We start from the raw sequence: 13,369 nt of genomic DNA, 5'->3' as shown, positions 1-13,369 counted from the left end.
AATTTGCTTTCTGTTTTCTCAATGCTCCCTTCCCATAATCCCCTTTACTCTCATATTCTGACGTATTTTAGGCAGTAACAAAAGGAGAAGCTAACAGAAGCTGAGTTGAACTTTATTTTAAACAGAAGAAAGGAAAAAGATGGGGTTACGTTTTTATAAATATAGAGTGATAGGCAAAATCTTTCAAATAAATAAATAAATATTGCCACACGATTAGGGATGTGGGAATTGTAGGGGTTGCCTTGGCTCTGCCAAAGAGAACACTGGTGATGGTGGTGGTGGTGGTGAGATTACTATCAGTTTTCTACCAAAGTCCTGGGATTTTCCATCTGCTTATCAGTATTACAGAGCTTCCAGTAGTTATTATGCAGGGTGATATCTCCAATAGGAAACGAAAAGTATAAAGACAATATTTGCCATGCACTGCTATATGATGCTATACATAGTTCTAGTGTTTCAGAATATGGTCTTTCAAGTTCAGCTTAAAATCATCAGGGAAAAACAGCTGTCCGATGTGTCTCTGGTAAGTAAATAGAATGAATCAATTTCTAAGGCTTGGTCCATGATGGCAGTGGAAAAAAAAAGGTGACTTGGAATAAGCCATTATTTAAATCTACTTTGCTTGTTAATAGTCTGCTCTCTAGGAGGTCATTTAAATAGAGGTAGGAAAATGGGCCCCCCTTGTAGGAAGACTCCAAGTCATGGGGTAAGGCTAGCATGAGGGTTGAGCGTCAGTCCCACCCTTCTGGTGCCTCTCAGCTGTTTGGTAAGTGAGGCTTTGTTTTCCTCAGGATACAACTGGGGCACCTGGGACTGAAAGCTGTCTTCATTTAATGCCCCAAGAATTCCCAAGTGGATTGAGACCCCAAGTGTCAGCTTAGGAGCGTTTCAACTAATTCATAGCCACAGCTGTAGAGTGCTAAAGAGATGTCAGTCAAGAGCACTGGCTGTGTTGTCTTTTCATAACTCCTACACTTTGGTATTGGACATACTTCCCTCTGAGCCTTCGATACCACTTAGAAAAAAGGACAGAACTTGACAGTCTACAAAAAACCTAACCCAGAGCAGCCCCCTTGTCTTATGGCCCCTTCCCCACAGCAGTAACATTTTTGTGATTTATCCACAATGGATTGGTATTCAATCTCGAATTATAGGTATAGGCCTCATTAAATGCCTCTGGGAAGAGTTTGAATTTTATTTCCATTTTGGAAAACAAATCCTAGCAGAGGAGATTTTCATGAATTGATACTAAAGCTCTTCTGCAGGCCAAATTCACTAAAGCTGAAAATTGGAACAAGAGGTGAGTGAGCCCCTTGGGAATGGAGCAGGGTCATTCTCAGCTTCCTGGCTTGACACACGGAGGAAGAGAGCATGACAAGAGGTGCCCACCCTGTCATGGAGGTTGAGTTTTCTAGCAAGATTTTTGGCTCAGTTCACTGAGCATTTAAGTTTTGAGAGCTCTTCCACAGAGATGCCCAAGGAAGAGCAAAGGCTTGCAATTAGGATTTTCATCAGCTTGCTTAGTTCAGCTGTTAAAATGTCCTAGGTCAAGGTTTGCCAACTCAATTGCTACTGGGGTCCAGGCTGATAGCAAAAAGGCATGGAGCAATGTGGAAGCTGCTGGTATTGCTCTCCCCACACCTTAGAAGTAGTGAACTCACTTATCCATTGCTCCGTTTGTGCTCAACTGGTTAAGAAGAGAGGCATAGGGAAGAGAAATATGGAAAAAGCAATCCCTTCTCTCCGCCTTAAAGGGAATTTTCTAGTTTACCTGTTGGGGCTTCTTATTCAGAAAGATGGCATATGTGGGCTGGGGAAACTCCATTACTCAGGCCTCAAAGGTTGACTCTCAGGGAACCTCTTGAGGAGAATGGAGAGAAGAAGCTAATCCCACACATCACCCTCACCTCCCCCTTCCTTGGAGCGTAAAGGGAACTGGTCTCTTACAGATGGTTTAGTTGGCCGAAAGACTGGTTAAAAAGTATTCCTTTCTGGTTTCCCTAGATGAACTTGGGGAAGTGGCGGCACCTTTCCACCCCCATCCCACCGGCATGTGTGTTGACCCGATTGCTTCTGACCACTCCTAAAGGGTCGTTGGCCACCACGCTGTTGTCTTCGGCACTCAGGAGCTCCTGGGAGCAGGAAGATGGAACCGGAGTCATCCGGGGCCGGGGCTTCAGCACATTTAGCGGGTCCCGTTCAGAGTCATCCTCAGCACTCCGGGTGTGCCGCCGGGGCTTGGGGGTATTGAAGTGAATCAAGGGGATCTCGTTCCTCCGAGACAGGAACTGGGAGTACGGTGGTGGGTTCATGCCTGGCAGGAACGCCCTCTTTGCGCGTCCCAGACTGATCAGGAAATGATGCTGAGGAGAGTGATAGACGTCATACCCGTTTTCCAGCGTCCGGTGTCTGAACCTGCAGTTCTCCGGGTTGAAGTAATGCTGAAAGGGGAAAAGTGATGTAGGTAAGGCAAGTGAGCATGAGCTCCTAACCTCAAACTCCTCCTGAAGCCCTTGGGTGTTTATACTGTGTCAACCTTTGCATATATTGTTGTTCATGCCTCTCAACAACAGCTCCATTAAACCAAAAAACCAAACCAGTTGCCACTAGGTTGATTCTGACTCATGGCGACCCCATGTGTTTCAGAATAAAACTGTGCTTCACAGGGTTCTCACTGGCTGTGACTTTTCAGAAGTAGATCACCAGGCCTTTGTTCCAAGGTACCTCTAGGTAGATTTGAACCTCTAAGTTTTCAGTTAGTAGCTGAGAGCTTAACCATTTGCTCCACCCAGGGACTCCACAGCTTTGTTAGGTAGGTACTATTTAACCTAATTTTTCAGATGAGGACATTGAAGTATCCAAGTTTCCTCTTGGGGAAAAGTGATTTTGACTAATGCTTTCCAAAATTCCCCAAGGACTGAACATAGCTGCTCAAACTTCCAGGGAGTGGCAGTCACTAGGGCCTCACAGCTCATTTCCCAGAGAAGTAGCCCGGTGGGCACATGGCTTGCTTGCCCAGTAGCTGAGAGGGAGGGCCAGCACACTCCTTGTGTTTCTGGAGGGAGGGCTAACTTAAATACAATGTTGTTCTTCCCACTCTTTACCTTGTTGAACCCTCTTCTGGCTGAAAGTTGACATGGTTCTGTCTCCTTAGGTAGAGAAATGAGATGGGCTAGAGTCTGTGGGGTCAATTAGAAATGAGGGTACTCCCATCAGAGAGACAGTATAGTTTGGGGACTAGGGACATGAACTTCGGCAACAGATGACCTGGGTTTGAGTCCTCACTCCACCACTAACTGGTACCTGGTTTTATCGAGTGCCTACTTGGACCTTTACATAATGTTATGTGTTAAATTGTATCCCCTCAAAATATGTGTTATAAATCCTAACCCCTATACCTGTGGTTATAATCCCATTTGGAAATGTGTTCTTTGTTATGTTAATGAGGCAGTATCAATGTAGGATGTGTCTTGAGCCAATCTCTTTTGAGATATAAAAGGAGAAAATTAAGCAAGCAGAGATGGGGGGAAGCTAGATGCCACATGAAGATCACCCAGGAGCAGAGGCTCAAAAGAGACAGAGACCTTCTCCCAGAGCCAATAGAGAAGGCCTTCCGCTTGAATCAGCACCCTGAATCTGGACTTCCAGCCTCCTAAACTGTGAGAAAATAAATTTCTGTTTGTTAATGCCATCTATTTTGGTTTTTCTGTTATAGCAGCACTAGGTAACTAAGAAACATTATTGCATTTAATCCTCAAACTCTATGAAGTAGTTATTTTACAGATGAGGACTATCTATATGTTTCTGTATTTGTTCAACAGATATTGATTGAGGGTCTACTCTGGACCAGACACTGTTGTAGGTATAGGGACACAGCCTTGAGCAAAACAAAAATTCCCTGCTCTCATGGAGTTTTTCGTGGGTATGTCTGGTAGTGAGAGGCTGCTGAGGTAAGCAGTCCTACAATTTTACTATCTCAAAATCCTTTGGAATATGCCAGCAACTTTAGTTTGAGAAATTTGTTTACTTGCAAATCTGAATGACCAGTTAGTCACAATTGGGGCAGACATAACTGGAGATCTTAAAGCTGGAGGGGGCTCCCCAGGTCTCATGGTCCATCTCACTGCACTTTCTCCAGGTGAGGACTCTGAAGTTGAGAGAAGTGAGAGGTCACAGTGCAGTAAAGTGAAGGTCACTGTTAGAATCAGGAAGACACCCATGCCTTCTCACCTCTTCTAATGTACTTTATTCAACAACATGAATTTAGTGACTTGGGGACCTACTACTGCATACAAGGTGCTGTGTTAGATGGGTACCAACAGGCAGTACCGGACACAAGTGAAAAGCGTGGGTTCTAGAACCAGACTGCTTAGGTTGAAACCTCAGCTGTATATAAACCTGAGCGTTTGATACTTAGACTGAATACTCAGTGAAAACAGACCACCAAAGGACGGTGCAAATGGAAACTTTGAGCTATAATAGTCTATATTCTATCAGAGCAATTCAATATTTGTTTGCAAATGGTGACCAGCACAAAAAAGGACTCACCGATCCAAAAATGTTGCCTCTGAAATCCATACAGAGGTATCTCCTACTCATCACACCTGTTATCACCACGAAGCCCGCATCCTCTGATCTGATCATCAGGGCACCTGTGGAGAAAGCATCCATGTCAAGCACTTCCTGAAATACACCTTCGTGAAATCTCCCTGGGTTGATTTTTAAGAGTGGTGATGACTGCACAGACCCTCTCCTTGTACTTACTTGTTCAGGTCACTTCTTGTGACCTGCTGTATTTGCCTCCTGCTTCACCTTGCCTTGTATGGTGCTTGCGGAGCTCTCGGCATCCTTTCACCTGTGCTGTAACACATGCTTCTCTCTCTGCCTGGAATGTCTTTACTTTCCCCTTCTTTGCCTGGCTAATACCTCTTGATATTTGTGGTGGTGGCCATGTTCTTCCAAACCTTCTGCTTTTGTGATTTTTAATCTGTGCCAAGATTTGTTTCAAGGATTCAGTTTGTGTACAGAGTCTGATTCTCCACCCAGAGAGCTGAGCAGTAGTCCATGATACATCCATTAGCAAATATTTTTTGAGCACCCATTGTGTGTCAAGCACTGGATTAGGATTGCTATCTTTCTCCCTTCTCTGTTTATTGAAGTCTACTCATCCTTGAAGGAGCCGTGGTGGCGCAATGGTTAAGTATTCGGCTGCTAACCGAAAGGTCGGCTGTTTGAACCCACCCAGCGGCTCCAAGGAAGAAAAGACCTGGCGATCTGCTACCCTAAAGATTACAGCCTTGGAAACCCTATGGGGCATTTCTACTCTGTCCTGTAGGGTTGCTATGAGTTGGAATGGACTTTTTTTTTTTTTAATTATACCTAAATTTATTTTATTTATTTATTTATTTATTGTTGTAATTAAATGAAGTTTACATTTTAAGTTAGTCTCCCATACAAAAAAAAAAAAATTTTTTTTACATACATTGTTGGAATGGACTTTTTTCAACTCATCCTTGAAGTTTAGGCTGCAATGTCACTACCTCTGTGAATACTTTCTTAATCTCCCTAATCAGAATTAATTGTTCTTTTTTTGTTCAGCTTCTTCGGCACAATGCCTACACCTCTGTTATGAATTTCACTCACCTTGGGTTAATTCAGTTTACATATCTAGTGCCTCCCTTAGAGTGAGCTGATAGGAGCTATTAGAAGCAAAGGGTGTATCTTTCCATGTTGAATAGATACCTGGGATGCACGGAATTTTCTTCTTGGAACTCCATCGATGTCTTTTTCTCACTTGGTGGCGCCCCTTCCAGGTTCAGTCCCTGATGGTCTTTCAGTGTCCCCTCTCAAAAACTAGTCTCAGACAACGGCCTGAAGCCCATTCATACTGCTGTTGTTTGTTGCTGTCAAGTTGATTCTGATTCATGGTGACCCCATGTGTTACAGAGTAGAACCGCGCTAGGGGGTTTTCTTGGCTGTAATCTTCTATGAAAGCAGATCACCAGGCCTTTCTCCTGTGACACAGCTGAGCGGGTTCAAACTGCCACCTTTTAGGTTAGCGGTTGCATGCAAACAGTTTGCAAAACTCCATACCCATTGCCATTGATTTTGAATCACAGTGACTCAATAAGACAGAGTAGAATTGCCCCATAGGGTTTCCGAAGCTATAATCTTTTTTTTTTTTTTTTGTACTGTAGATGAAGGTTTACAGAACAAATAGTTTCTCATTAAACAGTTAGTAGACATATTGTTTTATGACAATGATTAACAACCCCACTACATGTCAACACTGTCCCTTCTCAACCCTGGGTTCCCTATTACCAGCTTTCCTGTCCCCTCCTGCCTTCTAGTCCTTGTCCCTGGACTGTTGCGCCCTATTAGTCTCGTTTTGTTTTATAGGGCTGTCTAATCTTTGGCTGAAGGGTGAACCTTGGGAGTGACTTCATTACTGAGCTATAAGGGTGTGCAGGGGCCATACTCTCGGGGTTTCTCCTGTGTCTGTCAGGCCAGTTAAGTCTGGTCTTTTTTTGTGAGTTAGAATTTTGTTCTACATTTTTCTCCAGCTCTGTAGGGGACCCTCTGTTGTGATGCTGGTCAGAGCAGTCAGTGGTGGTAGCTGGGCACCATCTAATTGTACTGGACTCAGTCTGGTGGAGGCCGTGGGAGTTGTGGTCCATTAGTTCTTTGGACTAATCTTTTCCTTGTATCTTGTTCTCTTCATTCTCCCTTGCTCCCAAAGGGGGTGAGACCAGTGGAATCTCTTAGATGGCTGCTCACAGGCTTTTAAGATCTCAGAAGCTACTCACCAAGGTAGAATGTAGAACATTGTCTTTATAAACTGTATTATGCCAATTGAGCTAGATGTTCCCCAAGACCATGGTCCCCACAGCCCTCTGCCCAGCAATTCAGTCCCTCAGGGAGTTTGGACGTTTCTGTGGAGCTTCCATGTCCAAGGCTGTAATCTTTATGGAAGCAGACTGCCACATCTTTCTCCTGAGGATCGGCTGGTGGGTTTGAACAGCCAATGTTTCAGTCAGCAGCCGAGTGCTTAACCACTGTGCCACCAGGGCTCCTTTGCGCCAGCCAGGGACCTTAAATAATTGTTATGTTTTAAGTGTGACTCCCCATCATGGGGGCTTGCATTTTTAACAAGTATCAATACCTAGTTAAATAACTAAAGTCTGAATGTCTGTTTTGTGGTGAGGGTTAGGTTAGGTCATATAGTGGTATAATTTGAGTGGTAATTCAGTAAGACGTCTGCCCCGAATGCTGTTCAGTTACCTGAAATTTTCTGTTAAAATCATTTAGGTCTTTGGGGCCAGCAGAGGGCCCCTATTAATAACAACTTCCATTTGCCCAACACAGAATTTCTGAGTGCATCTTATTTGACTCACAGCTCCAACGAGTTAGGCAAAGCAGGGATTCTAAGACCCTTTTCTACAAATGTAGCTTGGAGAGGTTGTGAATATCTCCTGAAGTCTGTGCCTAGTAAGTGGTGGTGCCTGATTTAAAAGCCCAAGGCTCCTCCCCTACCCCATGTAGGCTCAATACAAATGCCTTTGAGGAGAGTAAGCAGGCAATAATCAGACACTAGCTGAGTATAGAGCCTTTTAAGAACTGAGATGGGAATGATTTGGGACACAGGAAATGAAGGTGAGCGCGAACCCAGAAAGAAGTGAAAGGAAGAAGACGAAAGAGACAATTTAATTTGTTTCCAAGTTTGACTGAGGGTTAGCCATGGGATTTGGGGTCAAGTTGTCCTCCAGGTCTTTTACTACCTGTGTGAGAAGAGAAGGTTCTGGAAGGCATGTGGGGGTGTGGGAGGGGCAGAGGACATTTGATTACTCCAAAATGGTGTCTGCCTACGTCTCTCAAACGTATGGCTAATTTTATGGTAAGTCCTGAGAGAAACATAAGGAACATATCAGAAATGGTTTCGGTCCTGATGAATTTTCAGTCTGATTGGGGAAAAAAAATTATACTTAATATTTGTTTTTTGAGAGGTTGCTCTCTAGATACTTTATTTTAAAATTCTCAAAACAACTTACATTGTTAACAATATTATTATTAGTAGTAGTATCTTAATTTAAATGATAAGGAAACTAAGGCAGGATTCAAACTCAGGTCAGTGACTCTAACATCCTCTTCCCATTCCCTGTTGCTTGCCTCCAACAGAAATCATACAAGCATGAGAAGACAAAATCAAGTGCCAAAATAAATACTGCAGGCCATGGGAACCCCAAGTCATGGCGCCCCTGAATGGACCAGGGGAGGGGCACTGAACCAGGAGACTTGGATTCTGCTTCCAGTTCTGCCACTTACTAACCTTTTAGCCTTGGGCAACTCATTTCTCCAGCCTCAGTTTCCTAGCTGTAAAATAAGAATAATGGTAGCTGTTCTGCCTACTTCATAGGGTTACTCTGAAATCAAATGGGATAATAGTTGTAAAAAGTGACTGGAAAGCTGTTGAGCAAATGGAAGACATGATATAGTATGTGACAACCCCATATCTGGACAGTCGTGCTGCCCTGATGTTTGGAGTCAGCGTGAGTAGTGTGAACGGCATACCAGTTCCTAGTTTCCATGGGCAGTCCCAATAGAAATCAGCCTGCAGAGGAACTATGAGCAGATTCTATGTGCAGTGCGCTGATTCTTGAATCAAACTGACACACACACACACACACACACAAAATCAAACCTGTTGCTGTTGAGTCGATTCTGACTCATAGCGACCTATATACAAATTTACACAAGCCAACCTGAAAGAAAATCTAAGAGAGGCAGAATTTCTTCCCTTTGCATTTTCAGAAGACCTGATTTCATAGTCTCTACAGATTCAAGGGGAGAACCTGGCAGCAGGAAGGAACAATCACTCTGGCTAGAACCACTACCTGTTGGAAGGAGGCAGGCTCAATGGACATTTCCTTCAGTGACCGAGGGTATCTTTATGCATATGCCTTGGAAAAGCATGGGATTTGGGGTCAAGTTGTCCTCCAGGTCTTTTACTCCCTGTGTGACCTTGAACCAGATATTTAAGTTCTTTAAACCTCTGTTTTCTCATATGGAAAATGAAGGTAGTAGAAATATTTACCTCATTTGTTCATCTTGAGGATGTAATGAGATAATTTCTTATCCACTATAAAGCACTTTCTAAATGTTGGTAATTGTTACTATTACCACTTCGCCTCAACCTCTGCTATAAAAGTAGAAAATTATTTCCTCCATTTTATTCTCAAAGCTAGTAAATGACAAATAAGATGGTAGATGTGACGTGCTTTGAGCTCCTCAAAAGGAAGATAATACTATGAAGGATTAAAGATCCTGAGGATAGATGAGCTTCAAGTAAAGTCAGTTCCAATGGGGAAGTTGGAGGAAGTAAAAATAATAGAATCTAGGAAGTGATAGATAGTAACCAGGAGTAATAAGCATCTCTTTTCTTCTGTTTCCACAAAGAGAGGATAATGGGGCGTGAGAGGGTGGTCTTGTTCATATTAGGAGGTACAGACATTGGAGGGGCCCCCTGAGGTCAGTGTTTGCGAGCGCCAAGGAAGGTTATAGAGTCTCCAAGGCAGATGTTTTCATTTTGTCAAAAACCATTAACCAGTTAGGCTGGGCCCGAAAAACAAAATCCGTTGTTGTCAAGTCAGTTCCGACTCATAGCAACCCGACAGGACAGAGTAGAACTGTCCCATAGGGTTTCCAAGGAGTGGCTGGTGGATTCAAACTGCCAACCTTTTGGTTAGCAGCCTGAGCTCTTAACCACTGCGCCACCAGGGCTTAGGTTGGGCACTGAACCATTAATCAAGAATTTACTAAAGCAACATAATCAGGTGAACCAGATTTTACTGGAAATGTATAACTAATTAGGAGAAAGAAAAAACAAGACAACAAAAAACAAACCAACCCTACACCCTTCCATCAGTATAAAAGTGTTGCTTTACATTCATCGATGAGGTACTTAGAAATCCTTCTCCAATCTTTTTAAAGCAGTTGTGCTATCTATCCATATGTATCAATGTTTCCTTTTTCCTTTTAGGTAACTTTTTATGTAAGTGTATACATTTTTTGTTTCCTTTTTTTTTTTTTTTTGATAATACACATGATAATGGATTTGAATGGTACAAGAGTTTATATGTACCAGGAATAGTAGGTCTCTCGGACCCTGCGTTCCCCTCCCCAGTTCAGAGACACAATGCTTATCTGGTGTCGATATGAGATAAAATAAAATCACACTTCTATAAAAAGAATCTGAAATCCATTCAATTCATTTTGCTGCTTGTTAGTCTTTTTAAGGCACTTTAAGTCCTCAGTGGGGCCCTCTGGGCCTGACTCCTGGTAGATATTTGAAGACAAAATTTCTACAATTGAGACTGCTCACTAAGTAGGCTGTGCTCTGCACACACGGCACCACTCACTGCACCACCATAGCTGGCTTGGACTGCTTTACTCTATTCTGGTTAAGGAGAACATGTCTTTGCGGGGTCCTTTCAGCAAAGGGATTCCATGATTCTAGGTAAGTTTCCATCTATGGGAATCAAAATGATTTACCATAACCCACTCTCCAGCATTCTAAATCGTATAGAGCCTTGCAATCGAAGTAAGGATGACCCTCCACTAGAGGTGCAAAATTGTACTTCTTACAGGTCTGATAATGAGCTGGGGGACAATATGAGATGATAGACTATGAGGTTCTTCAAGGGTGGGGCTGTGTCTTCTTTTGCAATCACACAGCTTTGTGTTAATGCCAGACATGTTACAGGTTCTGTTAAATATCAACTGAATAAAATGAGCAGCACTTTGGATCCATCAGTGTATCCTGATTTATTTCCGACTTTTGCCAGTGGACTCAAATCTTAGCTTCCAAGATGTTGACTCCTGAATCCTACTATATTCCCTTGAACCTGTTTGGTGTTTGGAGAGACCTCCCCCCGCACCTTGCTCCATCTCCTATCACCATTCACTGAGCACTTGAAGAGGTCTGAACTGTTAGCTTTTTGTGTGCATATATCTTGCTACCAGGTTTACAGATTCTTGATTCCTAGCAGAATTATGCCTTGCACACAGCAAAATATTGATTAATTTATTAAAACAATAAAGAGCAAATCATAATTCCTATAAGATAAGGAGTTTTGTTTAAACAGAGACTGTTTAGTTTTATCTATATTGAACAGGTTTACACTTTTCTGTATCCTTAATTTTTACATGTTCTTCTAAAGTAGAAGATGCTATATTTTTCAATATCCATCCCCCTGCCAACCCTATGTAAAAACCAAACCCATTGTCACTGAGTCGATTCTGACTCATAGCGACCCTATAGGACAGGGTAGAACTGCCCCTTAGGGTTGACAAGGCTATAATCTTTACAGAAGCAGACTGCCACATCTTTTCTCCCGCAGAGTGGCTGGTGGGTTCCAAATGCTGACCTTTTGGTCAGCAGCTGAGTACTTTACCACTGCACCACCAGAATTCCTTCCAACCCCATGTAGGTACATACAACGAGCCCTCCTTTGAAAATGTAGCTAACTGATTGACTCCTGAGGATTGTGAACCTATTTTCCGCAAACATAATCTTTAAAAGGTGTCTCTGGGTGGTGCACACGGTTAATGTGCTCAGCTGCTAATCAAACGTTAGAGGGTCCAGTCTACCTAGAGGTTTCTTGAAAGAAATTCCTGGTTATCTACTTCTGAAACATCAGCCACTGAAAATTCCATGGGGCACAGTTTCTACTCTAACACACATGGGGTTGCCATGAGTCAGAACAACTTGATGGCAACTGGTAATCTTTAAAAAGATTCCAGTTATTGATACTGAGTGGATACTTTTCAGCTCCATAGAGAAGAATCACTGACTCATAGGAAACTGGGCACCTCTGAAGCACCCAGTGAAACTGGTTGGATGGATGGATGAGTGTATAGATAGGTGCATGGATGGATTCTCAAAGGACCACCTGATCTAGGTTAGACTCTCCAAGACAACATACCTGAACAATCTGTCTTCAATACTTTTCTCTTGAGAATTTTTTATAAGGCCAGAATACTAGACTTCATCTATCTATCCTGAGTTCATCTATCCTTATCCTCGGTCTGATACAGCAAGCTCCTTTACAACCTCCCTAGCTAATCCATTCCAAAGTTCATGAGCTCAAGCTCAGTGCCTCTTGCTCTCTATCTTCTCCTCTCAGCCTCCTTACCTTTCTTTCTGTACACTCTGGCTCCTTGGACAGAGCAAAAGGAAAGGGGCTTCTACGGTGGGAAGACGGATTTAGTGAACATGAATTAGGGAGGCGGGAGAATCTTCCCCCTAGGGTTAAAGACCACACAAAATAAGTGGATTCTGGCCAAGAAGCTAGGAGCCTAGATTAGCCTCTGGTGTAGCCCAAAGCATCCCAAGCCCCTTGCCGTGGATGGACAGGAGAGCTCACCCTTCTTCCCGGCCTGAAGCCCCTACTCACTGTAGATGGTCTGATGGGGTGTACCGTCCACATGACCATCCTTGTGGATCTGCAGGTGGTAGCTGTTCCTGGCAGTGGCTGTGTACAGGTGGGTCAGGCCACCCCAGCTGGAGCCGAGCAGCGGGGAGGCGTTGGGATAGGCTCTGACGATGCACATGCTGCAGGCACTGCACAAGGCACAGACCCAGAGCCTGAGGCGGGCCCCCAACATCACGGCTCTCTGAATGGCTGGAGCCGAGTTTGAAACCTGACACTCCTTCCCTGACTCCGCTGGCCCGTGCCTTCCTGGCCTTTTTCTCCTCTTCTTCCTTGTGGATGTCTGGAGTGAGGATCCGAGGCTGGATTCCCTCCTTTATTCCCTCGGACTTTTAAAGGGTAGCAGCGTGACATCAAACAGGAAAAACTCCACTGTCCACATCCTCTGTGTTGTAATCAGCCCATCTGAAGAGACTGTAGAGACCTCTGGGGATCACGGGAGGCACCTGGGTTCCAGACACACATGTGTGCGTGCGCACACACACACAGACACACACACACCCCCCTCAATTTCAAGCCAATGCTCCAAAAAGTGAATGTGTGGGCAAAAGTTATCTGCAACTCTGGGTTGGGCTGTCTGCTGACCTATCCCACTTCCACCAGGAAATGTGAAGGCAGCCAGCGGTTTCGAAAAAATCCAGCTTCAGCCATGCAGTCAACGGACTCCTACGCAATCAATCTCCCATTGAGTCTACTTATTTTGGTTTCTCTCAGTTCTTTTAATTCCAGTCACTAGGTTCATATCCAGTGCCTTCTCTGTGCACAACACCAAGTAGGTATTTTGAGAACCAAAACCAGTTGCTGTGGAGTCGATTCTGACTCATGGTAGCCGCATGTGTGTCAGGGTAGAACTGTGCTCCATAGGGTTTTCAATGGCTGTG

General features: G+C 43.8%; 1 protein-coding gene across 1 annotated transcript; it reads right to left on the bottom strand.

Annotated features, from left to right (window-relative positions):
- Positions 1-1,926: 1,926 nt before the first annotated feature.
- FGF23 (fibroblast growth factor 23) lies at positions 1,927-12,688 on the bottom strand. The gene is made up of 3 exons (XM_004381173.2): positions 12,453-12,688; positions 4,549-4,652; positions 1,927-2,441 (listed from the first exon to the last, which is right to left on the bottom strand). The coding sequence occupies exons 1-3, from the start codon at positions 12,661-12,663 to the stop codon at positions 2,001-2,003; spliced, it is 756 nt and encodes a 251-aa protein (XP_004381230.1). The 5' UTR covers positions 12,664-12,688; the 3' UTR covers positions 1,927-2,000.
- Between the last annotated feature and the right edge of the window lie 681 nt (positions 12,689-13,369).

Source organism: Trichechus manatus, unplaced genomic scaffold, assembly GCF_000243295.1.
Source record: "Trichechus manatus latirostris isolate Lorelei unplaced genomic scaffold, TriManLat1.0 scaffold00081, whole genome shotgun sequence".
In the NCBI taxonomy this organism is placed as follows: Eukaryota; Metazoa; Chordata; class Mammalia; order Sirenia; family Trichechidae; genus Trichechus; species Trichechus manatus.
This window is presented reverse-complemented; position numbering and strand designations above follow the sequence as displayed.